This window comes from Podarcis filfolensis (genome assembly GCF_964270895.1).
Source record: "Podarcis filfolensis genome assembly, chromosome: 13".
NCBI classification, from domain to species: domain Eukaryota; kingdom Metazoa; phylum Chordata; class Lepidosauria; order Squamata; family Lacertidae; genus Podarcis; species Podarcis filfolensis.
Window position 1 is genome coordinate 16,466,281 of NC_139615.1, and position 24,791 is coordinate 16,491,071.

Below are 24,791 nucleotides of genomic sequence, written 5' to 3' on the forward strand. Positions count from 1 at the left end.
GCGGGGTCAGGGCTCCTTGCTAGATGCCATGCCTGCAGATGGTTTACAAGCAGTTGGAATTTCACTGGGCCAAATTTATATAAGAGTAGGCTATATAACTAGAATTTTTCTTCCGTGTTTTATCTCCCTGCTACTTTTTAGATAGTTATCTTTCAGAGAAGGGACGCTTCCCCTCACAAGCATCAATGCATTTTTTAAAAAGTACCTCCTTACAATTTCCACATGCTCAAAGTGCTATCAGTAGTGCCAGTATTTTTGAGCAGAAAATTGGGCATCTCTCCTAACCTGAGATAATGGTCACAATTCAGGGATCAGTTCTGAGGATACAGTGACAGTGATTACCCAGGTTGAGGCTAACTGATAAGGTGGGCTATATCTGTATCATACATAAATGTGAAGTGTAAGTTCCTGGAACTTACCAAACCTTTGTGGAGTCTCCAATGGAAATCTATTTAGCAACTTTAAGGGCCAAAACTTCAAAAGGTTTAGCATTGTGAGCCCTTCTTCCATTCTAGCACACAGTGGCACCTCTTAAGGTGAGCAGAGTAAAGTAGACTGAAATTTGCTGTTCTGTGTGATTAAGTCTGCTTTTCTGAGGATGGGGAAATAGTCTCCTCCTCCTTGGTCCTGCTCTGTGCACATTTGCAGCCCACACTTGGCAGTACTCATCAAACTGAAGTGGAGTTGATGTTGCAGAATGAAAAATCTGTTGGGTGAAGAATTTGACTCTCCAATTCACTTGCTTGAATGCTGATTGGTCATTGAGGGCATTAGATTTTTTTTTTTTTAAGAAGTAACTGAAGATTACATTCTTGATATACCTGTATTAAGCAGGCAGGATGTATCACACTGGTTCATTGTGTGCCTGTTATTTTGCATCAACTGTTGTGGCAAAAGCTCTTAAGGTGCCACAGGTCCTTTTGCTGTTGTTTTCCATGAAGTGCTCTTGGTAATTTGCAACACCATCCTAACCACGTGTTCTCAGAAGTCGGTCATATTGAATCCAATGGGGCTTACCGCCTGACAGGTTTCAATTTAGAAAGTACGTAGACATTTACTTTAGAGCCAGTCATGCCCCACAATATTCATTTACTTAAAATATTTGTAGCTAAATCAAAAAATCCCAGGATGGTGTCCAGCAGTGTGAATAAAACTAATTCACAGGCAACATACAATTAAAAAACTCCAAGAAATAAACATAATAATATAACTCAGCAAGACAACAGCAAATTAAAACTGCAGCCCCATTATCCATCCTTCCTTTCGCTCACCCCAATTCCTGTGCCATTTGCCGGTTGCCTGGCAGGCAGATCTATATGGCAAAAACGCGGCTTCTCAGAGCTTCGCCTCCATGTCAGGAAAAGCTTTTTCCTGCTGGTGTTTTCTGCCTGTCAAGCAACCTGCTAAAGGCGGCGAGGCTATGCCAGAAAACACGCCAACCAACACCGGGCAAACTGGCAACCCCAACCGGGCTGCAAACAGGCGCTGCGGGGTCGCGCCACGCGCTGAGGAACGCCTGACGAGGCACTATTTCTGCATGGCATTGAATTGCAGCAGCAAAGGGACACGGGGAGCGGGGAGGCGGCAGGATACGACGCTACCCCAGGAGCAGCGGAGGAGGGAGCCGAAGCCAGCACGCGCCCTCGCTCACTCGCGCGCAAAGGCCTCTGGGCCACGGAACGGAGGGAGGGGAGGTCAGAATGCGGAGAGGATTGTGGGTACGAGGGGAGGGCAGGAAACGGCCTTCTTCCTTGGGGAGGGAGGTTTCCGGTTCCGGCCGGGCCTGTGTGAGTTGCAGCCTGGCAGTGCCCCCTCCACCCCCCACCCCAGTGGGACCAGAAACGCCCCCCGCGTCCGCTGGGGGCAAGGCGAGGGCCAGGGGGCTTCCCCCCAGCACCAATCCTGCCGCACAAGGAGCAGCCCCTGCTGGGGGCGCGGAGGAGGCTGGGGCAGCGCCACACACCGGTGAGTGCGCCGTCCTGGAGCCAGACCTGCTCGCCCCCCCCCCCCGCTCGGCCGCATAGGTTGGGCCCCAGGGCCTCCCCGCCAGCCCGCTCCCTCGCTTGGGTTAACTTCCGTCCCGTCCCATGATTCGTCGCCCCCCGCCCGCCCGCCCGGCCACTGCGAACTCGGTTCGCCCCCCGCCCGCCCGGTTCGCCTGCGCGACCCGCTCCCTCCGCCCCTCCCTCTTCTCCTTCTGCATCCAGTAGCCTCACAGCTGGCCCCCAACCAGAAACCTGCGTTATGTCACTTCTCCCTTCGCTCCCCTCCCCGCCAACTCATATGCACATCCAACCTCAAGCTGGAATTCTCATCCCATCTATTGACTTTAATCTTTAACCTTATAACCTAGCACGGATGACTGTTTCCTTCAAGCCTCTCGTGTATCCGCCGCTTTCCCCGTAGATGTAGTCAGATTCCCACCCCATCCTGCATTTTACCTTGGTGGTCAACACCACATTACTAATTCTAGATCGACCCCAATATAGATGGGGCCTCTTCTACTTACTGCAGGCTTGCGACCCTGCTGCCTCTTGCAAGCACCTTCCCTCACACTGTGTTCTCGTCCTGGTTCTCCCCCCATGCTATTTTATTAATGTCTAGGAAACTGCCTGACACCATTTCAGACTATTAGTCCACTTAGGTCACAGTAGTGGTTTGCAGCAACTGCCCAGGGATTCAGATGGGTCTTTCCCAGACCTCCCTGAATATGGAATAGGTTGATCCTGGGACTTTTTCATAGAATTGTAGAGTTGGAAGGGACCTCAAGGGTCATCTTGTCCAACCCTTGCAATGCAAAGTATGCATTAAAAAAATGGATGAAGAAAGTGTTACTCAAACCTGAGTGATAACCACCTTCCCAAACAGATTTATTTCTGGCTCCATCCACAGATTGCAGAGGTATAACCCTCACAGCGCTACTCTTGAACCTCAACACACTATTCTTACCCACCACTGACTGGTAAATGTGTTATGTCATTCTCCTGCCCCACTGCAGGCCCCAGGTGCGTCTTGTACCCTTCCTCATCAGTGTGAGGAATGACTGGACTTCCACAGTTTCAGTTAGAGCCCTTTCTGCTGCCTCCCACCCATTTCACGCCCAGGGTTATGCAGTACTTTGCTGCCCTGAATTGTAAACTGGCAGAAGCTCTTCAGGTTATGAAGAAAAGGTCATTCTCAGGTCTACTTAACCAGATCCTTCTGTAATGGGAGATGACGTAATTTTGCACACCCCCACACCCCCCCAATTGCTGCACAAAGAGTTTTATCTTGTGCCCCATAGGGATTAAGCAAAATTCCTTATCTGTGCATCTTTTTATGACTAACTCTGTTCTGCTAGTGATGAGTAGGGATAAGGATCTATACAAAACATTGTGGGCTTGATATTGAAATTTTTTCTTGGTCCTCTATTTCTCTCTCTCTGGCTATGTCACTGGGTGTAGCCCAAACATCTTAACTACACCTGCCTCCTCCCTGATTTGTATGTTTTTCGTACAGGATGCAATTATCATCTGGGAATGTAGCCAATTGAAATATTCTTCATTCATTCTTTTCCCTGTGCCACCACTTGAAAAACTTTCAGGTGTCTCTGTCCCTGCACCACAACTGCTTTGCCTCAGTTATTGTGTGTTTGAATTGACCCTTTGTGGAGAATTAACAGGCAATTCCTGACTTGGAAAGTGTTCAGGGGAGGGATAAAAATGGGGGGGGGGCTTTCTTGGAGTTATGGTGTTTCTTAAAAATGCCTTCTACATGTGGGGTTTAATGGGAATCCCCCCTCAAAAGAGAGAGGTAGATCCATGACATTTCCAGATGTATAGGGTTAAACCAATAATGGAACTTGGCTGCCAAGTATCTTAGCAAGCTTAGTTACATAACCCAGGATTTCTGCCTCCTAGTGCTATGGGTTTAAATTGATGCACAAGACTCCCATTTCCTCTCTCAAGGGCAGAGGAACCCTAGTTCACAGCCCTCCACCCTCAGTCTCCTTGGTTTCTTGTCCTGCTGCTATATTCCTCCATTGCTGTCATTCTTTCAGCCCAGTCCACACCCCTGAAATCCAGTAAGGCCCTCGCAGCCCTCTTCTAGATGATCCTGGCCTCACTTTATCCATGCCTCCATTGCTACCTCCTTTTCTTTACCTCATCCTTGGTACAGTGGTACCTCGGGTGAAATACGCTTCAGGTTACAGACTCCACTAGCCCAGAAATAGTACCTCAGGTTAAGAACTTTGCTTCAGAAATCGTGCTCTGCCGGCGCGGCAGCAGCAGGAGGCCCCATTAGCTAAAGTGGTGCTTCAGGTTAAGAACAGTTTCAGGTTAAGAACAGACCTCCGGAACGAATTAAGTACGTAACCAGAGGTACCACCGTATTCCATTGTTCCCAGACCTCTGCTTCATTGCCCCATTTAAGGTAGATGCAAATAAGGCAGACACTGCACTGTTACTAAAATCTGTATTTTTTAATATAACTCCAGCAATAGGCATTGGGATATGTCTGTATTCAGTACAGCTCCCGGCACATGGCTGGCATTAAATAAAAGTGGCTGTAGTAGAATACTCTGCCTCCTTTCAGAGAACTTGGCTTCCATCGGTTCCTGTTGCAGTGCATTCCACTCCTCATGTATGAGAAATGTGGAGACCTGAGGCTGAATCCAGACAAAGTTAGCTGAACTTAAGTTCCATTGTTTTCAGAGGGAATTAAGCATGTCTGACTATCTTCTGCCATTGATTTCAGTGAGACCTAAGTAGGTTCAGCTAACATAGCCTGCCTCCAACCCCTGGCTTCTAAATCTTACATCTGCTGCATTATAACCCACTACATTGCCATTTGCTGAATTAGACCAGTTTTCTTTTAAATCTAGGGCAGTTTGTTAATGGAGGGGGTTGGGCTGGAAATGGGCGGTGCATAGCAGTGCTGTGTACTACACAACTTCTTATCTTTGTCTTGCATGGAAAGAAGGGAGGTGGAGAAAGGGTGGGTATTTGGGATTCTTATCTAAGTATTTCCTGATACTTTAAAACTCTGAAAGTTTTCTCTCTGTGTGTAAGTATATATGCAGAAAGTTGGTAAATGCAAGAGGCATTGTAAGTAACTACAGAAATGAGGCAAGCTTAAGAACCCACAAGAAGGTTTTTATTTTTTTACTTTCTGAAGTGGCTGACTCCCCACCCCTCCCCCTTTCTCTTGCAGGGGTCTCACATTTGACTATTCCTTTGTGGAAAGTGCATATTTGGAAGAGAAACCATGAAGCTTGTGTTCATATAATCAGATGTGGTGATCTTGCATATCACATTAATTGTTGGTTGTACATACACTCGAAGGCCATAGCATTCCAGGGTGTGCACATGGAGATGGATATATGTGTGATCATTATACTGGAGGCTATGGTTTCCTGCTGTGTCTGTACGAAACAAAACACATGCGTATGTGATCATCATATGTGATGATTTACATCGGGTTTCCTGCTTCCTAAACAGAAGTGCCTTCCAGCCTAATGCGCAAGGCAGTCCTTGAGACACCCTCCCCCCCCAAGAGTAAGTCAGCCAGTGCAGTGAGACCTCTCTAAAGCCCTACGTGGCTTGGCCCCTACATCCTCCAGAGGCTACCTGCTTTTCTGTATCCCACTGTGCTCCCCAACCTTGGAAGAGGATGGTAACATCCATGCCAGACATTTAAAGCATATGGCTTCCCCCAAAGAGTCCTGGGAACTGTAGTTTGGTAATTGTAGCTCTATGGTGTTGAACTACAGTTACCAGGATTCTTTGGAGGAAGCTATGTGCTTTCAATGTATGGTGTGGATGTGACCGATGATGACAATGATTTACCAAATGGTAACTTACTGCAGTGGGCCTGGGTACATCTGTAGTGTCCACCTACATGGTGGTGAGACTCTTAGGACACATTTGAAATTGAAGGGAAGTGGTGGAAAGCTCTTCTGTTCATGGCTAGATGCTGCAGAAGACCATGTGTACCCCCGCACTGTGGTAAGTTTCTGCTGGGTAAAATGGTGGCCCATGCTCTCCATCAGTGCCCTCTATTGATGGTCATCAAACTGCACCTTTATGGAACTCCCTTCCTTTGTAAAGTCACCAGAGACCTAACCAGAGCAAATATTGACAACAGTGCAAGGCTTTTCTGTTTGGAGAGACACGTGATAGCCAGAGATAGACAAATAAGATGTTACATATGGATATTCAAATGGACCTTTTACAGTAGTACCTCGGTTTTCGAACATAATCCATTCTGGAAGACCGTTCCAGTTCCAAAACGTTCAAAAACTGAAAACCCAATACGGAAGCCACAAAAACTGAGGTACCACTGTACTTACATTTTCTTATAAAATATTCACAACTGGATGAATTTCCATAAGTCATACAGGTTGCAGAATTCTGCATTTATGGGTGCAGAATACGGGAGGATCTTGAATCCAGAATAGTTTATATTTTATTATTAAGGCACACACTGTTCTAGCTAAGATGGGCAAGTAGGAAAGCATTCAGAAGGGATGAGAAGCCCACTTCCTTGAGGTAGAATCTTTGACGCATCAACCCTATACACATTTTAGTTTGTATCCCGTCACGACCCCTCAGCCTACCTTATCTTACTGGGTTGCCATAAAACAGGTGGGGGAGCCCTCTTCAGCTCAACAGTCATGTTCCCTCAAGGGGTGGGGCAGGTAAAAGTGCCATACGTGTGCCTCATCTTCAAACAGTTGGCTGTATACCAGCCATGCAAAAGCACATCCACCCATCTCTGCATATAGGCAACTGAGACATTACCACAGTTGCAGAACACCTTTCGGCCAAGCAAAAAACCCTTGAGGAGGATGCAAATAAGGGCTGGGGAAAGGGGCGTGGCCCTAGGGAAAGGGGTGTCACTTGGGTAGAATTCCAAGGGCTGGGTAGAGAGGGCAGTGCTTGGCCTCTGAGCCTGAGTTCCCCCCATGCCTGTTATAAAATGTGACAGCCCCATGTATGTATGCATGCCTAGAGGGGCATGTATGGGACTATGCCATTCTATAACAATCCTGTGAGGTTAGGCAGAATAAGAGTGGCTGGTTTCAGGCGGCATGAGAAACCTTTTTAGCTGAGTGGGAAGATGGAGTTTTCCATCCTCAAACTTTCTACACTAGCTTTCAGCCCTGGTAACCTACATTGGCAGAGCCCAGCATGTTCGAGCAAGGAATGCCACTTTGCAGAGGAGTTTGTTTTAAATACGCAAACCCCAAACTTCAGGGACAAGCACTGGCTTCTGAACTCCCCAAAGCGAGCCTTGCCTTGGAATGATTTTTACCTGTGACCTCCGAGAGTCCTGTTTTTTAACCTCTGCTTAATACCAGGACTCCATAAATATTCAAAGAACTAATGTTTTAGCTGCATTGGAGCCAACTAGTACTGAATGGATATAAACCCTGCTTGCCACTCAAAAACTGGAGGATTGTCAAGCTTAGGAGAGTGAGTCACATGTGCTCTCATTGAGAGGAGGAACTAAAGCTTAGAGGCAGCACAGATGGTTTGAGACATATCCTGGTTTATTTTAAGAATGTTAGAACAGGTAAATGCCATCCATAAAAGGTTTGTGGGGCTAGAGAAACACCCCATGAAGAAAAGTTACAATATTTGGGCCTTTTTAAAAGCAATTAAGGACACAATTGAGGTGTGTAAAATGATGCCAGCTTAATACTATAACCCAGGGTCTTCCAATGAAACAGAAGGGTAGGAGATTTAGGACAGACAAAAGGAAGTACTCCTTTACCCCATGTGTTCTCTTGGGATTTCCTTGGTGATGACCACCAATTTAGGTGACTTTAAAATTAGATTAAGACAAATTCACAGAGAATAAAGTTCTCGGTGGGTAGCTGTCATGATGGCTATATACTATTATACCACTTCTGGGATCAGACACAGCATGCCTCTGTATGCCAGTCTCTGATGGACAACAGCAGAGGAGACAGGTATTGCCTTCAGGTTCTGCTTGTGAGCTCCGCAGATGTTTCTGAACAGCCACTACAGAGACTATATGCTGGGCTATTTGGCCTTTAATCTGATGCAGCGAGGTTCTTATTCTTATACCTGAGACCCTGGAGAGACACAGCCAGTCAGAAGTAGACAATATTGGGTTTGGTGGACAAGTCTGACTGGGTATAAGGCAGTTGGTTCTTTGCAGTTAATTTTAACAACTGGCAACTTTTTCTTTTTTAAAATTGGAAAATTCTTGACCCATCCCATTGTGTAAATGTAACATAACAGATTTTTATTTTTTTTAAATGGGGCCACCACAGCAGAGAGTGCTGGTGGCCTGCATATGTCTGGTGTGTGTCTAAGTTGGTATCCTGTTTCTCTCCTTTATCTAGGCAGTGCCCCCTCCCGGGCGGAGATGGAAGCCAATGCAGCAAGCGACGAGGGTGTGCATTTCCAGAGCTACCCCTTCGACTTCTTGGAGTTCCTGAACCACCAACGCTTTGAACCTATGGAGGCCTACAACCACGAGCACGCCAAAGCAGTCGCCGCCCTCCCCTGCCCACAGCCACAGTACGACTACACCCAGCCGCCCGCTGCCGCCCCACCTGCCCACTTTGACCGTGTCCCCACCGCCGTTGGCACCTCCAAGCCCAAAGCTGAAGGCCCATCTTCCTCCTCTTCCTCGGCTGCCTCTTCTGCCAACGTTCAAGTCAAGAAAGCCGAACCGGGGGCTCCTGCACCACCACAGCAGCAACAACAGCAGCAGCAGCAGCAACAACAACAACAGCAACCACCCTATACTGGTCCAGCAGTGGTGCCAGCAACAGGCCAGCCTCTCTTTGATAGTACAGCTGCCGCTGCAGCCGCTGCCGCTGCCTACAACACTCCTCAGTGGGGCATTGTGGACCTTTCTGGCCACCAGCACCTCTTCAGCAGCCTGAAACGTGGGCAGGCCCCGCCCCCAGCTACAGCCACTGTTGCCACTGACAGCCAGGCAGGCAAAGACGACAAGAACTACTTCCGGCGCTTGAAATATTTCATCGACCGCCGTTTCCCGTGCGGCGTCTGCCAGAAATCCTTCAAGCAGTCGTCCCACCTTGTGCAACACATGTTGGTACATACAGGCGAGCGGCCCTACGAGTGCACCACCTGCGGCCGCACCTACAACCACATTTCCAGCCTCATCCGGCACCGCCGCTGCCACAAGGACACCGAGGATGCCACGGCGGCTGCCAATGCGGCGGCTGCCAACGCGGCCGCGGCAGCAGCTGCTGCTGCGGCAGCCGCCGCAGCTGTTGCCACTAACGCAACTGCTGCTTCTGGTGCCGAGGGAGCAGCTCAGCCTCCTACTCAGAGCGGCAACCCTCAGGTGGTTCCTGCATCCGCTGGGACGGCAGCCGCGTCTGCCCTCAGTGCTGCCATAGCTCAGGCGGAAGGCCCGTTCACCTGCTCTCTCTGCTGGAAGGTCTTCAAGAAGCCAAGCCACCTGCACCAGCACCAGATCATCCACACGGGCGAGAAGCCGTTCTCATGCTCCGTCTGCCAGAAGAGCTTCAACCGACGCGAGAGCCTAAAGCGGCACGTGCGGACCCACTCGGATCTCCTGCGAGTGCAGTGCGGGGTTTGCGGCAAGGAGTTCCGGGACGCTTCCTACCTTCTGAAGCACCAGGCTACCCACGCGCCACCCGGAACCTTGCCGCCACGCCCCGAGTACAAGTGCGACATCTGTGGCAAGGGCTACGTGGCTCCCCAGAACCTCCTGCGCCACCGGCAGCTGCAGCACGAGGGAGCCCAGCTGCCCAAGGACGGCACCAACGCCCTGTCCTACCTGCCGCCGGGAGCTTATCTCCTCCCACAAGACCCGCAGGCTACCGGTTCTGACGGCGACACCAAGCCCGCATCCTACGGGCTCTTGGGTCACCCGCTGCTGGTGGGGACGGCAGCGGGCAAGAACTTCTGCTGCGGGATCTGTGGCCGCGGCTTTGGGCGCCGGGAGACGCTGAAGCGCCACGAGAGGATCCACACCGGGGAGAAGCCTCACCAGTGCGCCGTGTGCGGGAAGCGCTTCCGCGAGTCGTTCCACCTCAGCAAACACCACGTGGTGCACACGCGGGAGAGGCCCTACAAGTGTGAGATCTGCGGGAAGGTGTTTGGCTACCCACAGAGCTTGACCCGCCACAAGCAGATCCACCGGCTGCAGCTGCCTTGCTCTCTGCCACCCATGGGGCCCTCGCTGGCACCCATGGGCCCTTCGCTGCCACCGCCTCCTGAAGGGCTGACCTACGGCTGCTCCGACTGTGGAGAGCGCTTCCCCGATCTCTTCCACGTCATGAGCCACAAGGAAGTTCACGTGGCCGAGAAGCCGTACCCGTGCGACGTCTGCGGCAAGTGCTTTGGCTTCATTGAGAATCTCATGTGGCACAAGCTGGTCCACCAGGCTGCCCCCGAGCGGCTACTGCCACCGGACGAGACGGCCGCGGCGGTGGCGCCTCTGGAGAACGGGCTGGCCAGTGGCGACAACATGACGTCTTTCGAAGACCACCACCCCACCTTGCCCAGCGGGGAGCGCTTCTCGTGCTCCATCTGCGGCCAGACCTTCAAGCATTTCCTGGGCCTTGTGACCCACAAGTACGTTCACCTGGTGCGGCGCACGCTGGCCTGTTCAGTCTGCGGGCAGAGCTTTGCGGGAGCCTATGATCTGCTGCTGCACCGCCGCACCCACCTGCAGAAGCGGCACTTCTCCTGCCCGGTGTGCGGCAAGCGGTTCTGGGAGGCCGCCCTCCTGATGCGCCACCAGCGCTGCCACACCGAGGAGCGCCCTTACCGCTGCGCGGTCTGCGGGCGCGGCTTCCTGCGCTCGTGGTACCTGCGCCAGCACAAAGTGGTGCACACCGGCGAGCGGGCCTACAAGTGCGCCCTCTGCAACAAGCGCTTTGCCCAGTCGTCCAGCCTGGCCGAGCACCAGCGCCTCCACGTGGTGGCTCGGCCCCAGCGCTGCCCCACCTGCGGCAAGACCTTCCGCTACCGCAGCAACCTTCTGGAGCACCAGCGGGTGCACCTGGGCGAGAAAGTCTACCGCTGCGACCGCTGCTCCAAGAGCTTCTTCTACCTGTCCTCCATCCTGCGCCACCAGCGCTCCCACGATGCCAAGCGCGAGCTGCGATGCGGGGCCTGCCTCAAGCTCTTCAAAGACCCCAAGTACTTCAGCAAACACGTCCAGGCCCACCAGGGAGGGCGGCCGTTCAAGTGCAGCACCTGTGGAGAAGCCTTCTCCAACACATATGGCCTCAAGAAACACCGCCACATCCACAAGATGGAGCGCTTTGCCGCCATGGGAGGCCACAAGGAGCAAGCCTAGCGCTGGGGGCAGGGGAAGAAAATCTGGGCGGTCCTTTATCCTGGTACTTGAGGGTGGGAAGAGGAGGCTAGCTCCTGTCTGTTGCAAGCCACAAGGGCAGGCGTTTCCCTGTAGTAAAATGGCAGTAAGATGCTATGTTTGGGGAAGGATATGGGAGAGTCCTCAAGTCACAATTGCATGGGGCAATCCACGGAGAACCAGGGATGCAACACAGGATTGGTTTACTTAGGTATCCTCCCTGGACCTTGGTTTTCCCCAAACAAATAGCTGTTGCCCTGTCCATCCTGGATTCCCTAGTCTAAACTGATAGGAGAGGATGGCTGTCATAGAAATTACCTTTCTTACCAAGAACGGATGGACATTTATTACCTTTTCCAGGAAGTGGGAGCAGAGGAATGATGTTCTTGTGGAATAATAATCTTAGATACTGAAAGAGAGAAGAAGCCATCTAGGTTCCCATTTGCAGGAAGAGATGGCTCTTCCTTTCCTCCATTTAAGTGTTAGAGCCATTTCATAAATTTCAGTAGAGGGCAGGACATGGTACAGTCCTTCAGGAGCGCTTGCCAAATTTTACTGTGAACCCAGCCACCTGATCTATGCCATGTAGGTCTTGCTTCCTTTCTGGAGGAAAGACATTGATTTGGGTGCTTCCTTTACCTCTGACAATGGGCTGCTTGTTCTCTTTCAAATACCTTAGTTGCCCATGGGACCTGGTTGCTGACAGAAGATATTCCCCCCCCCCTTTCCATTTTATCTGTGTAGGAAATTAGAGGAGCTTGCTTGAACTTCGCATATCGTACAATATGATCTAGATGCTGCCACAACATAAAATATCTACCTGTCTTCCCACCTCCAGGACAGTTACCACTTCATGATGCAGCTGGAGGATCATAAACCTGAATGCTCCCTCACTTTAAAAACAAAACACTCATAGGAAACAAGCGAGTCTGGAGGAAGGGTTCTAGCCTAGCCTTCTCCCTGATACCTTCCACATGCAGGGAATACAGTATTGAATATGAAAGAGCATTCAGATAGGTCATTTCCCCGCTATGTATCTTGAAGTGGTGTAGGCCCAGAAAGACTATACCATGTGGTCTTTTTCAGAATTTTCAAATTGACACACCAGTTAGCTAGTGTGTGTTGCCTTCTTCCTCCTGCCAGAACCTCATATGGTTGTGGTTGCGTATGAAGCTGAGAGAGAGGAAAGCAAACGTACCTGGTGGCTCTGCATCCCACAGCGAGATATGTTGCTTTGGCTTGCACAGTACATCCAGTGCTTCACCCCCAGTTCTTCCACTCCCACAAGCCCACCCTGTTCTTGGCAACACTTTTGGCGCCCTCACATCAGATAAATGGCAGACTTAACTAGTTTGTGGCTGGAGTACCCCATGGGGACTTTTTCATCCTCAGTCTTAAATCATAGACCTTCTTTCCCCCCACCCAAACAGGAATATTGGTCAGGTATGGTCAAAAGGATTCTTCCAAACTGGCATGGCTCCCCAGCTCCCTCTCTGGGCGCCGCTCATCACCCTCTGGTTCTGAACAGGCAGAAGAGGAAGCTGACTTATTACATGCAACCAAAGAGTTCTAAGAGCACGCCCCCTTGTGGACGGTGGACACCAGGTGGTTCGCCTCTCCCTCTCCCTCGTGATCCAAGTTGACCTTCTGCATCTAATAAAACAGTTGTGACGGGGAAATGTTAATTGCTTTTCCATGCTGGAGCGTTCAGAGCGTGAAGACTTTCTTTCAGGTGGCAATACCAAAGGTGCCTCCTTGCCATTTCTGGTCTACATCCCTGCATCTGCATCCATAGTTCCTACTTTGGTGAGATGGACAGTCCAAGGATAGGAGGACCCAAAGATGCTTTTATTATTCCAGTGTGGTTGCCCAGTGCCTGGAAGAAGAGGGAAAGGGGGATGTTGCCAAAGTTGCAGAGTTGCCTGGGGACAGAGAATTGTGATAGAAATGGACTCGGCTGGGGGATGCGGGCGTTTCTTAAAGGAAACCTTGCAGCATTTGGTGACCCAGTGTCCTCTTTGACGAAGAGTGTGAAGAACAGAAAGGAGATGGGAAGATGGTTCAGCCTGTTCTTTTCCAGCCTCGGTTCCACATTTCCTATGTTGGGTCAACTCCAGGGGAAAACTCTTTGTCCATGTTGAGTCAGGCCCAGTTATCTTAACGTCTCTGACAGACTGAAATACTACTGACTAATGTCCCGCCTCCAAAAGTGGCTGATACTGGATGTTCTCTTTCTTGTTTTATCTTTATACTAAAGTTTTAAGGCCTGAACTTGTAGCTGAAATTCAGTGGATTCTCCCTATGGTGGTGGATATAACTCTCCCTGCCTTACATGGAAACTTTCCATATAGAATTTTCCCTCCCTGACTTTGTAATTTGCCAATAGAGCTGAGTTTAATATTAGATTCTCCTCCCTCCTTATGAATACAAGTCTATCTTGTTTATACCATACCTGCTTCGTAGGAAGAGCTGCTTCTGCGTTGAGTTGAGCATGGTTTCCACGGAAACCCCACGGAAAGACGTGGTAACCCCAAAACTGATGACCTGTTCTCACACTAAAGGCTGTTGTTTATACCATCTACTTTATTACCCAGGAATAACAAGCGAGTTCACAACAACTAATCTAGCAGATGATTTGTCTGTCAAATTGTTTTAAGTGTAGGTTCCCAAATGGATGATGGAACATGACAGGGAGAAACAAGTCTTATGCATTCCCAGGTGACCTAAGACAAAAATACTATGTTTCGAAACCACGACATAACATTGTCTCACACATAACAGGATTTCCAATGGATTTTCCCCCCTCCAGAATAATTTACAGGCCTAAAATATAGAAGACAAATTCCCATACAACTATGGAATTCCTGTTTCAGTCACAAAATTTATGCTAATATATTCAGCCAGGCCTTGCCTATGAGAATGGTGTTCTGTTTCCTACAGTTGACAAAATGTAGTCTTGACTTTAATCATAAGTTTTTAAAAGTTCTTTTTAAAAAAGAAAAAAGGTTTTAACGTTTTCTGACCTTAGAAGAGCAGTTACTCCATCTTAACACCCCTTAATCACCTCCTGTGTTCACAATGGTTAGAAAGTAGCAAAAGAGAGTTTGCCTCCCCACTCACCCTTTTATTTTTTTTATTTACAGGTGAAGAGAGGGAGCTGAGGGCAAAATGGCTCTCTTTGTTTCCAGCCAAAATTCTAATGCCAGAGAGCAGAGAACTCTGCTCATCTGCCTGCTGTCACTTGTAAGATCAGGTTTGCTTAAGAAATGAAGCTTGTGCCCATTCTTCATTCTAGGAGTGGTTTGATTTTTCCAAGTATGTTTCCCTGTTCTCCATTGTAGTTTGGTTTGGATAGTTGGTGCGACGTGAAATGGCCATCCCTCACTCTCATGTGAAAGATGCTATTTGAAAAAGAGCTGAACAGCACTTCTAATTTTCCTCTATAAGAGGTCATGGGATTAGAGAGTAAGAGGCCCGGGAGGTGGCTTGAATTCTGTGGGAAAGTTCTGTAGGGACTAAGGTCAAAGACAGGTGTTCCAGGTTGTAATTCTGGTTGGGCAATGGGATACTTTTGAAGACCCAGTTGGAGTGTGCAATCAAGACTTGCCAACTAACCTTCCCGCTTCACTGCTCTGCCTTTTATATAAATATACCTGGATGGATTCTTAGCTCTGAAGTGTGTGCATCACTAGGATGCTGGCTGTCCTACAGATTCTCATCACCCCTGATGCCTTGCCTGCTGTGAACGGGAATTGTGAAGATCCTCCTGTCTTTTCCTCGCATCAGACCTGACGTTTTAAGATGCCGCAAGACACACAATCATCTGAACTTCTATCAGCCCTCCAGATTATTGGGGAACATGGATTCTCTGGTTCTGACAGCGGGCGATGTTTTCCCACGCTCCCCACGCATCCCAAGCTGGGAGATGGACATTTTTGAGACAGGACTCGAACATTCCCAGACCAGTGACTGTTGCGATCTCTGAAGAGTCCTGCTGCAGATAGGATCCAACCCATTGCAATCATGTTAGCAAGATGACTTTTTATATTAATACAGATCTATAAATACATACGTTTATATATAAATACTTCTTTTTCTAACTACCCCTTTCTCCCATTGGCCATAGGAAGTGCAGTACTTTTGGTGCCAAGATTCAAGTCCCTTATGATAACGTGTACTAAAATATAATATGTATAGGACCCCCTCATTGTCCATGCAGCTGATGGGCCTGGACCGATATAACCTGTCCCGTCCTCCTTGGTGGTGCCCCTTTGGGAACTGTACAGCGTGTGTTTTTCTCAGTCGGGGTTAGGGGAATGGGAGCGTGTGTTTGTGTTTTAAACCAAGCTATTGTTTTAAAAGTGTCTGATTTACGATGTACAGACTAAACAAACATTAAAAAAAATAAGAATTGGAAAGCGTATGTCCCATGCATTAAGAGGGCTCCAGATTTGCTTGTTTTGTTAACTGTTGGTGTGGAGGGAGCTTCACTTTAAGAATCCCAAGTAGCTAGACCACTGAAGTGTTGGAACCATGTAAAGGGCAGAAGAACATGAGGGCTTGTAGATCCCCAAAAACTGCAGCAAAAAAGGAGATGGATACCCACAGTGGCTAGTATCAGGTTATCAGAGCTTGAAACTTTGATACGAGCTGGACTGTGGGAAGAGCAGAATCCTATACCCAGCCACAGGAGAAAGATTAAGCTGGGTTTGCCAGAAATCTTGCACAGTCTTCTACTAGAAGGGGTTTTCTGCCATCCTGGGGTCCCACCTTCCTCCTTTAGCCAATCAGGGCAGTGGGTAGGGCTTTCTTATTCTAAGTGAGGTGCCTCAGCTATATGAGCCACAGCTCTCCAACAAATTGGTATGAAGAAGTGGGCAAGGCAGAGGAGGCTTGGTGGAATCTCACTGACATTTAAAAATAATGTTGAGGTCATCCCTAGAAATTGAACATTCGGAAGCAAACGGTTGAGTACCAGCACTTCCAACTCTCTTCTCTGCCAGTTTCATATAGGCTACTGCAGATTGAGAAGGCTCAGATGATCCTTGGAAGCAAACTTGCTGGCATTCAAAAAATGCAGGAAAATTTCAACATTGCAGTTTTACACACATTCAAGTGTTGCTGTTGAAATTGAATTTTTTGTTAAGTCCAAAGCATTAACAAGACAAGTATCGCCATACTAAGTATGATGCTTTTCTTTCTCTTTTTGCACTTCAGGAACAGAGCATTCCAATGGTATCTAGAAACTCGGTGAATTTAAATCAGAATGTTAAACTTTGCAAGCGAATAAAGCGAGGAAGAACTGTTTTTGAGAAACCTTTCCTCCTTCCTTCTTTACAGGGGAACTGCTTAATGCCAGATCAAAGTGTTTGTTCATGTGGCCCAGGGGAGCCCAACTTTTCAAACTCCTGTGGCCTACTTGGACAGGGAACCCATGGGCCACAAACTTTGAGAAGGCAGCGCAAGACCTGTTGGGGAGGGGCATCATATGTTGCTGAGGGCCACCAAAAACGGTATTGAGGGTTGTGCATAGGACCACCCTGATGTAGCCTGTGTTGTCTCCTGGGTTTTCCAGAACCCTCAGGCGAAAAGACTTTCCTCACTTGCTAACCAATCCTTTCACATTAAGATGTCTGTAACTGAACCTGGGACCTCTGTGCAAAGTCTCTGCTCTACCACTTGAGCTAGGTTCAATTTTGGCTCATCCCTAAGAGGATGGGCAAGTTGGAGAAGCTGGAGAGCATCTGGCCCAGAAGACTGCGTTTGGCTCTTGCTTCCTTTTTTCTTTTCCTATCATGTATTTGGGAGGGACTTTTATTAACACCAGGTAAATCTACATGATCATGTGTGACAAGGCATTTCTGTGATGCTCCATTTTGAAGGAGATACTTAAAATATATCTGCTATCACAAATGGAGCCTAAGCACTATGAAAAACATTGAAAATTTAAACTGGAGGCAAGTAATACTTCCAACATGGAATTTTTTTCTCTTGTGAAATTGGTACAATGCACCCAGCTCAGACCATGAAGCAAAAGTGCTGCATACAGGAAATGGCTGTTAAAACCCACCCCTGGGAGGAGACCACGTAAACTTCAAATGTTTATACTGCAAGATCTGCCATGAGAAATGCAGAACTGAGAATGCCTAGTCTCAGGGAAAAGCTAGAAAACAAAAGAATTCATAAAGTGTTTGATGTGCAACAGAGGTCTAAACTGATGATAATATTTGGAATGGATATTTAAGATAGCTGTTTAGTGGAACTATCTTTGGTAACAGCAAGTAGCCTGAGAGGTTGGTTCAACAACTTTTTCTACCTAAATTTTTCCATTGGGGTTATATGCAAATTCAACTATGTTTAACAAAATATTTTTTAACTGGCTAGTGCTTGCAAAGCAAAATGTCAAGAATAATTTGGCTTTAAACGTGGCTACAACTTTTCAGAAGATTTTATTTCTACCTTTGGGTTTCTGCTTACATCTTTTACAAGACTGGGGGACCTTTCTTCTAAAGACCTTTTCCCCAATTTCTTGTAACATGAACAAATCTTGATTTTCATCTTCTTTATTTACTTATAGCTCTTTTCAAATGCATTTAAAAAAATCATTTCAGATTTGCCCTCCTGAGGGTAAAAACACACATTAGAAATTGTGGGTTATGGTCGCTTTGAGCAGGACCATGCATCTGCTTTCTTAAAAAAGCAACAACAACCCAATACTGCATCAGTATACCTAGTGTTGGTATCTATTAGTACAATCCTATGTCTACTCAGAAGTAAGTCTAATGAGTTCATTGGGCTTTCTTCCAAGAAAACGGATATAGGATTGCAGCCCAAACCATCTGCACTCTAGCAATTGTGTACAGTTACACAAATGAAGTAAATGATAACTTGCTTATTTCATATAATACCATTTTTCTTCTGCTAGCAGTGGGAAGGGGCAGACACCTGTTCAAGGCACAGGTTTCTAGCTACTCCTTGCCCCAATTTCAGAAATGTTACCGACCGTTAGCCATGCACTTTAGGCCTCTCTCTTCATTAGTTTGGTTCAGATGTAATGCCCAAACCAAGAAAAGTAGTAAGATTTGGTTCACGGGTAATTGCAAACAAACAAACAAAAAGAGCTGCAAGATCCTAGCCCTCAAGCCTATGGCTACATTTAGATGGAATGCCAAACCACACTTTACATAATCAAGCCTTTAGACTTGATTAATACATCATTGTTGTACCTCACCCTTCCAATAGGAGCACAGGATGGCCTAAAGCTACAAATAAAACAAATATTGCTGGCGGCGGCAGCAGCAACAGCAGCATACTACCTTGAGAATTGCAAAACTCAAGTTTGACCCCAAAGCCTGGGTAAATAAAAGTGTTTTCAATTTATGTTAAAAGATTTCTCCTGTAGGGACCAAACAAATATCCCATGGGGGGGGGGGAGTTCCACATAGAATGTTGCTGCATAAAATACCCTTTCCTGAGTAACTGCACTACCGACTGCTCCCTCCCCGCCCCCTTGCTCCAATTTCCTCCTGTACTTTGTTAACTTCGATTAAATCAACCATATTTTACTTGCAAGCCAGAATTAGAAACCATTTTTTGATTATAATCTCTAGGTCTAGTTTGCAGAAAATCTCTTATTTACCAAGAACCAGAAAGAACAAGAAGAGGGGGTAAGTAACCCACACCCAAGGCTTGCTCATGAAATGTAGAACCATCATTTGGCATTCTATCCAAAACACACCTGTGGGTCTAGAACAGGCTTCCTCAACCTCAGCCCTCCAGATGTTTTGAGACTACAATTCCCATCATCCCTGACCTGCTAGCTAAGGATCATGGGAGTTGTAGGCCAAAAACATCTGGAGGGCTGAGGCAGCCTTGGCTAGAAGCTTGCTGTTTTCTACAAAGTTAAAAATGAGATTCTCAAAGACGCTGAAATCAGCAGCTACTGTTGCAACGGTGCAGAAGGACAAGGAGCTCTGCCAACAGCTACAGTGTGCCATCTCCCCATGGAGAACTTCCTCAAGAGTCACTGTGACTTGGCCCTCCATTGGTCTTTCGCCACCCCTTTACCACCAGGCCCAGCACCCTCCTGCCCATGAAGCCGGCGATGCTTGGCAAAATTGGAAGAGTTATTGAAGCGCCGGCAGCACACGGCACATTCAAAGGGCTTCTCCCCAGTGTGCAGTCTCCGGTGAGTGGCCAGGGCTGAGCTCTGCGTGAACCTCTTGCCACAAACAGCACACCCAAAGGGCCGTTCGCCCGTGTGCACCCGCAGATGCTCCTTCAGATCTGTGGCACGACGGAACTGCTTGGGGCATGCAAAGCAGAGGAAAGGCTTGGAATCGAATGCTGACTGAGAGGGCTGATCATAAGGCTCGGGATCTTGGAAAGGAAAGCAAGGTGCAGAGCCCCCCTCTTCCCAGTTCTGAGCGGTGCTTCTTAACTCCTCTTGTAAGGAGCCATGACCAGGAGATGTGGAAATATCGTAAGGCAGAGAACATGGCTCAGGGCTCTCTAGTTCCCAGGGGGATACACCAGCAGGCATGTCCAAGGGAGAGCATCCTTCAAATTCCCCCCTTTCGCTTCTTGTCTCCAAATCGGTCTCTTCCCAATCAGGACAGGACCAGACAGACACTTTTGCTGTGAGAGCATTAATCTTCCCCGGGGCACACGCTTGAAATGCCACCTCTTTCTGCTTGTTGCTGCTGCCATCTTGCCTCAGTCTGAAGTGACCAGCACCATTTTGTCTGAGGTCATGGGCAGCGATTCCATGGTGGCCATTTTGTCTTGGCGCTGAGGTGCTGAGGCGCCTGCTTGGATTCAGTGCACTGACAGGGCATTCCCCTCTGCCATTCTGCTTTACGTGGGCACCAATGCTCTCCCCACTACTATGCTTTGGGCCCTTGAGGTAGTCTTCATTTGTTCTCCTTACTAAACAGCCGACAACTCCACTCTCTTGACTCAGCTTGTGGCTACCAGCTTCCAAAAGGCCTTTCCCACAAATGCCGTCATCTAACTGTAGCTTGCCATTGTGGCTGCTGACATGATGCTTCTGTTCTCCCTGAGTGTGACTTCCCTCTGCTCTATTTTGCCTCAGGCCTATAGTGGGATTTTCACCACCAACATACTTTTGGCGTCTGAAACTGTGGCCATTTTGCATCGGTCCCTGGCCGGTGCCACCATTTCCCCCCAGTCCACCTTTGCTATCACTTGCCTGCCTTAGACCCTTAGAATGGCTACTTTGCCTCAGTTCACGGTTAGGGCCACAACTAGCATTATCTCCCCTTAGTCTACTTTGCTTGAAATGGTCCACATCATCACCAGGTTGCCTCAGGCCACTATCCTGGCAAAAGCCGTTCACATAAGGGCTGTTTGGGTCATGGCCTCTCTTGTTCTCGCCTTCCCTCAGTTCTTTGACGACCTGGCAGCCATTTTGTCTGGGCAGCAGACCGGGGCTTATACTGTAGCCACCTTGTCTTTCCACCAGCTGGCTCAACTTATTCTCAGGTAGGAAGGCACAGTCCTTCCCGTCGCCTGCCTTGTCGCCGTAGCCAAACGGTTGCCCGTGGATGCGCTGGTGCTTGCGGAAGTTGGAGCCGTTGTTGAACGACTTAAAGCAGACGCCGCAGCGGAAGGGCCGCTCGCCAGTATGAATGCGCATGTGGCCAGAGAGCACTGAGCTCTGAGTAAAACGCTTGCCACAGATGCCACAGCCATACGGCCTTTCGCCTGTATGCACCCGCTCATGGTCGCGTCGGTCTGAGGCCCTCTTGAAGCGCTTGGGGCAGAAGGAGCAGCTGTAAGGCCTCTCGGCAAGGAAAGACAGGGCCTCTTGGTTGCCAGGCAACCATCCCCGGGGCTCGACCAAGAGGCTTTTGCAGCCCTGGCATTGTGGAGCCTGCCCTTTGGGCCCAGCAAGACTCGGCAGCTCCTCCTGGCACAGCGGGCAGACGGGGGGCAATCCTGGAGTTGCCTCTTCTTTCACTCTAACCAGCTGGATTTCCATCGGCGAGTCCACACCAGCAGAATGCCTGCTTCACAGCATCTTCCCCTGGAAATAGCAGGAAAGACAGAGATGTAAACAGAGCGGGTAGGGTGGGCAGATCAAATAGCCAGAGCTTGAATTACACAGGGAGCAGTAGAGGCCTGGTTTCCTTACCTATTGCTTTTAGAAGGCTGAAGAGGAAGGAGATAATTCGGCTAAATCCTGAAGGAATCAGGGAATAGGGGGCTGTGAATGTAATTCACCTCCCTTCCCTAACCCAAGCCCACATGCCACTTTCATTTAAGTAAATTTCTACTCAGACTTTCTATCTAAGAATGCCCAACGAGGCTAAAAGCAAAATATAAAAGCAACATCAATGTAACCAAGTTAAGCTGGTCAGTTGAGAACAATATGAAAACAAGACAGCAGCAGTTAAAATATTTAAGGAAATAAAAATCCTCCAATTAAACAAATGTCAGCTGGAATTGATCTGTCTTAAAGCAATGGCAAAAAATTATCAGAGGAAACACCAGAAGGGTCTCCTTGGGCAGACAATTCCCCAGACTCCATGTGGCCACAGAAAGGTTCACTCTTGTGTGAGCCCATTGAATCTTTCTTTCTTTCTTTCTTTCTTTCTTTCTTTCTTTCTTTCTCTTTGTTTATGCATTTTTACAACTTATATATACACCATAAAATATTCATCATCATTTTTTATCCTTGGACTTCCCAGTCTAACTCTCCATGGCGATCTAGGTAGTCTTTTGTCACCTGCATAATCTATTATTTCACTCATTTTTGTCACAAATCTTCCTTTATTTAATGTTATCTGCTGCTCTTATGTTCATTCCTACTTCTAGGTTAAACTGACTATTATACCCTCTGAGATACTTTTCAAAACACTTCCACTCATCTCTTATCCGTGACTCATCCTTATTTCTTAGTTTTGTGTTCATAGTTACTAATTCTGTGTATTCTATCAATTTATTCTGCCATATTTCTTTCGTGGGAATCTTTTTTTCTTTCCATTTCTTCGCATATAACACTTTAGCTGTGCTGGTTGCATTTAAAAAGAGATTGAGTGCCTTTTTCAGGATATCCTAATAGAAAGGCCTCAGGTCTTTTGGAAAATGTGATCTTAAGGATCTCTTTTAATTCTGTATTAATCATCTCCCAGAATTCTCTAGCATAGTTCTCGCTGAATTTCAGCTAGAAGCAGAACTTACTACAAAGCCTTTACAATGTGTTTTAATGTGCTTGAGTTGGGTACAAATACTTTAAATGAATAAACAAGCATGTCTGGTATCCCAAGCTTAAATCAGACCTCACTCTACACCAGGGGTCAGCAACCTTTTTCAGCTGTCAGGGTCCCTCAGACCATGTGGTGGGCCGGACTATAGTTTGGGGGGGGGGGAACCGAAAGAATTCCTATGCCCCACAAATAACCCAGAGATGCATTTTTAATAAAAGGGCACATTCTACCCATGCAAAAACACGCTGATTCTCGGACCATCTGTGGGCCGGATTGAGAAAGCGATTGGGCCTTAGGTTGCCTTCCCCTGCTCTACACCCAAGGATGCAGGAGTCTCCCCCACAGCCAGTGTGTCCTGAACTTCCCAGATAACTTGTTCATCTCTTAGTTCTAACCCAAATCTTTCCCTGGTTTAAATCCTCGCCCAAGGAACCCAGGCATCCTGACCACCAAGCTGACTGGCTGGACTTCACTGTTTTCAATGCTCATCCGAAGCATCCCAACTCCAGGTCTGCTGCTCCCTTCCCAGACAACCCAGGATCACTGCAGGGAAACTCCATGGGAAAAGGCTGTTTACCTCTAAATCAGAGGTGCGGGTGGGGGTGGGAGGTAAACAAGAAGGGCCACCATCATCTTTACCCAGCCCTGCTTGTGAGCGCCTCCGGCTGGATGAGCTTTCGGCCTGGCCCAGAAAACGCCATCCTTGACCCTAGCACCCCCACCTGCCCCAAATCTTGCTTTCTTACCTCCTAGGCCCCTTTCGCTGGAGCCTCTGAACCAATCAAAGAGCCCAGCCCAGCGTCCCGGCTCCCGAGTTCCCCTCCGGGGCTCTTAACCCGCCCCACACCCTCCAAGCCTGGCAGCCAAGCCGCCTGCCCTCCAAATTTCACCGGCCCCCTCCCTCCCGGGCATCCTGGCTGCCAGCCAAAAGCGTCCCAACCCTGTCTAGATCTCTCTCCCCCCCCCCCCCGCTGCGATCTCCAAACAGATCCCGCTCGTCCTCCTCCCTGAACGAGTCCGGCTTCTTGGCGGAGAGAACAATGGCCCGGAGCTGGGCGAGCATGGCCAAAGGTGGAGGGCAGGGGACCCGCCGCTGGCGAGGCTGCCGGGGGAGCGCCATCGACGGTGCTCGTGCTGCAAGCCCACCGCCCCGCGCCTCTGGGTTGACTTCGGGGTCCCTTTGTCCCTCCCTCTCCCCCCCCCGCCTGCCCCCCCATTGGCACGCGAGTCCCCTACTCATCCTCGGGCACTGTACCCGGCAGCCACTCCTGGCCGCTGGCATCCCCTCCTCCTGCTCCACAAAGGAATCCCTCACCTGTACCTGCTCCATCCAGGCTGGTACCGGGGAGATTCTGCAGCGCCGCCGCCGTCCCTGTGCAACTTTCCGCCTCCTTCAGGGGGAAGAAACAGTTGGGAAAACTCCCCTCCCCCTTTTCCCTCCTCCCCATCCCGAATGTGCACCTCCCCTTTAAGTGCAACCAAAAAGGAAATTAAAGGGAACTGGGAGATGGCCCTGGCTTTTTGTCTGCAGTCAGAAATACAAGCAATACATGACCACTCTTTCCCCCCGCCCCACCTCCTTCCCCTCGTTTAAAGACACAGGCGCCCCGCTTGCAAAGTAGGGCGAATCAGAGGCTGGTTCTGTGATTTAGCTAAGTTCAAATACGCTTTATCCGCGGTGTAATAAACCAGGATGAATTAGAAAAGGGTCTGTACTGCTAAGCACTTTTTGCGATTCCAAATGCTCCTGTTGCAGTTAAAAATCGCGTTTGCATCTTTATTCTCACGAGAGCATAAGAAGAACACCCCCCCCATCCTGTTCTTTCAGTGGTGAACCAGATGCCAATGGGAAGACCACAAGCAAGGCATGATTGAAACAGCCCTCTCCCCTTTTGTGACTGGTATTCAGAGACACACTGCCTCCAACACTGGGTGGCAGAACACAGCCATTGTGATTAGTAGCTATCTGTAGTTTCATCCTCCATGAATTTGTCTGTCTGGGTTGGTGGCTAGCACTTCATACTGTGGGAGCAAATGGAATCTTCTAACGTTCTCAGGATGGCCCTGAGAGAGAGGGGTTTTTCCTCCCTGTCCACTTCCCCCACATCACACACAATTCCATACAACTTCCTCATGAAAAAGCAGGTTTAAAAATCTATTTATAACATATACTACCATACCAGCCTCTCAGCTGTAACAACTTTTATCTTTTCTCTCTAG

General features: G+C 48.6%; 2 protein-coding genes across 2 annotated transcripts; one reads left to right on the top strand and one right to left on the bottom strand.

Moving 5' to 3' along the window:
• The first annotated feature begins 46 nt into the window (after positions 1-46).
• On the top strand, positions 47-15,758 carry ZNF865 (zinc finger protein 865). Its single transcript, XM_083582046.1, has 2 exons — positions 47-1,965; positions 8,357-15,758. The coding sequence occupies exons 1-2, from the start codon at positions 1,701-1,703 to the stop codon at positions 11,320-11,322; spliced, it is 3,231 nt and encodes a 1,076-aa protein (XP_083438172.1). The 5' UTR covers positions 47-1,700; the 3' UTR covers positions 11,323-15,758.
• Positions 15,759-17,752: 1,994 nt separating this feature from the next.
• Positions 17,753-21,343, bottom strand: ZNF784 (zinc finger protein 784; the record flags this gene model as incomplete). Its single annotated transcript, XM_083582052.1, has 1 exon — positions 17,753-21,343. The coding sequence occupies one exon, from the start codon at positions 21,341-21,343 to the stop codon at positions 19,364-19,366; it is 1,980 nt and encodes a 659-aa protein (XP_083438178.1). The 3' UTR covers positions 17,753-19,363.
• Positions 21,344-24,791: the final 3,448 nt, after the last annotated feature.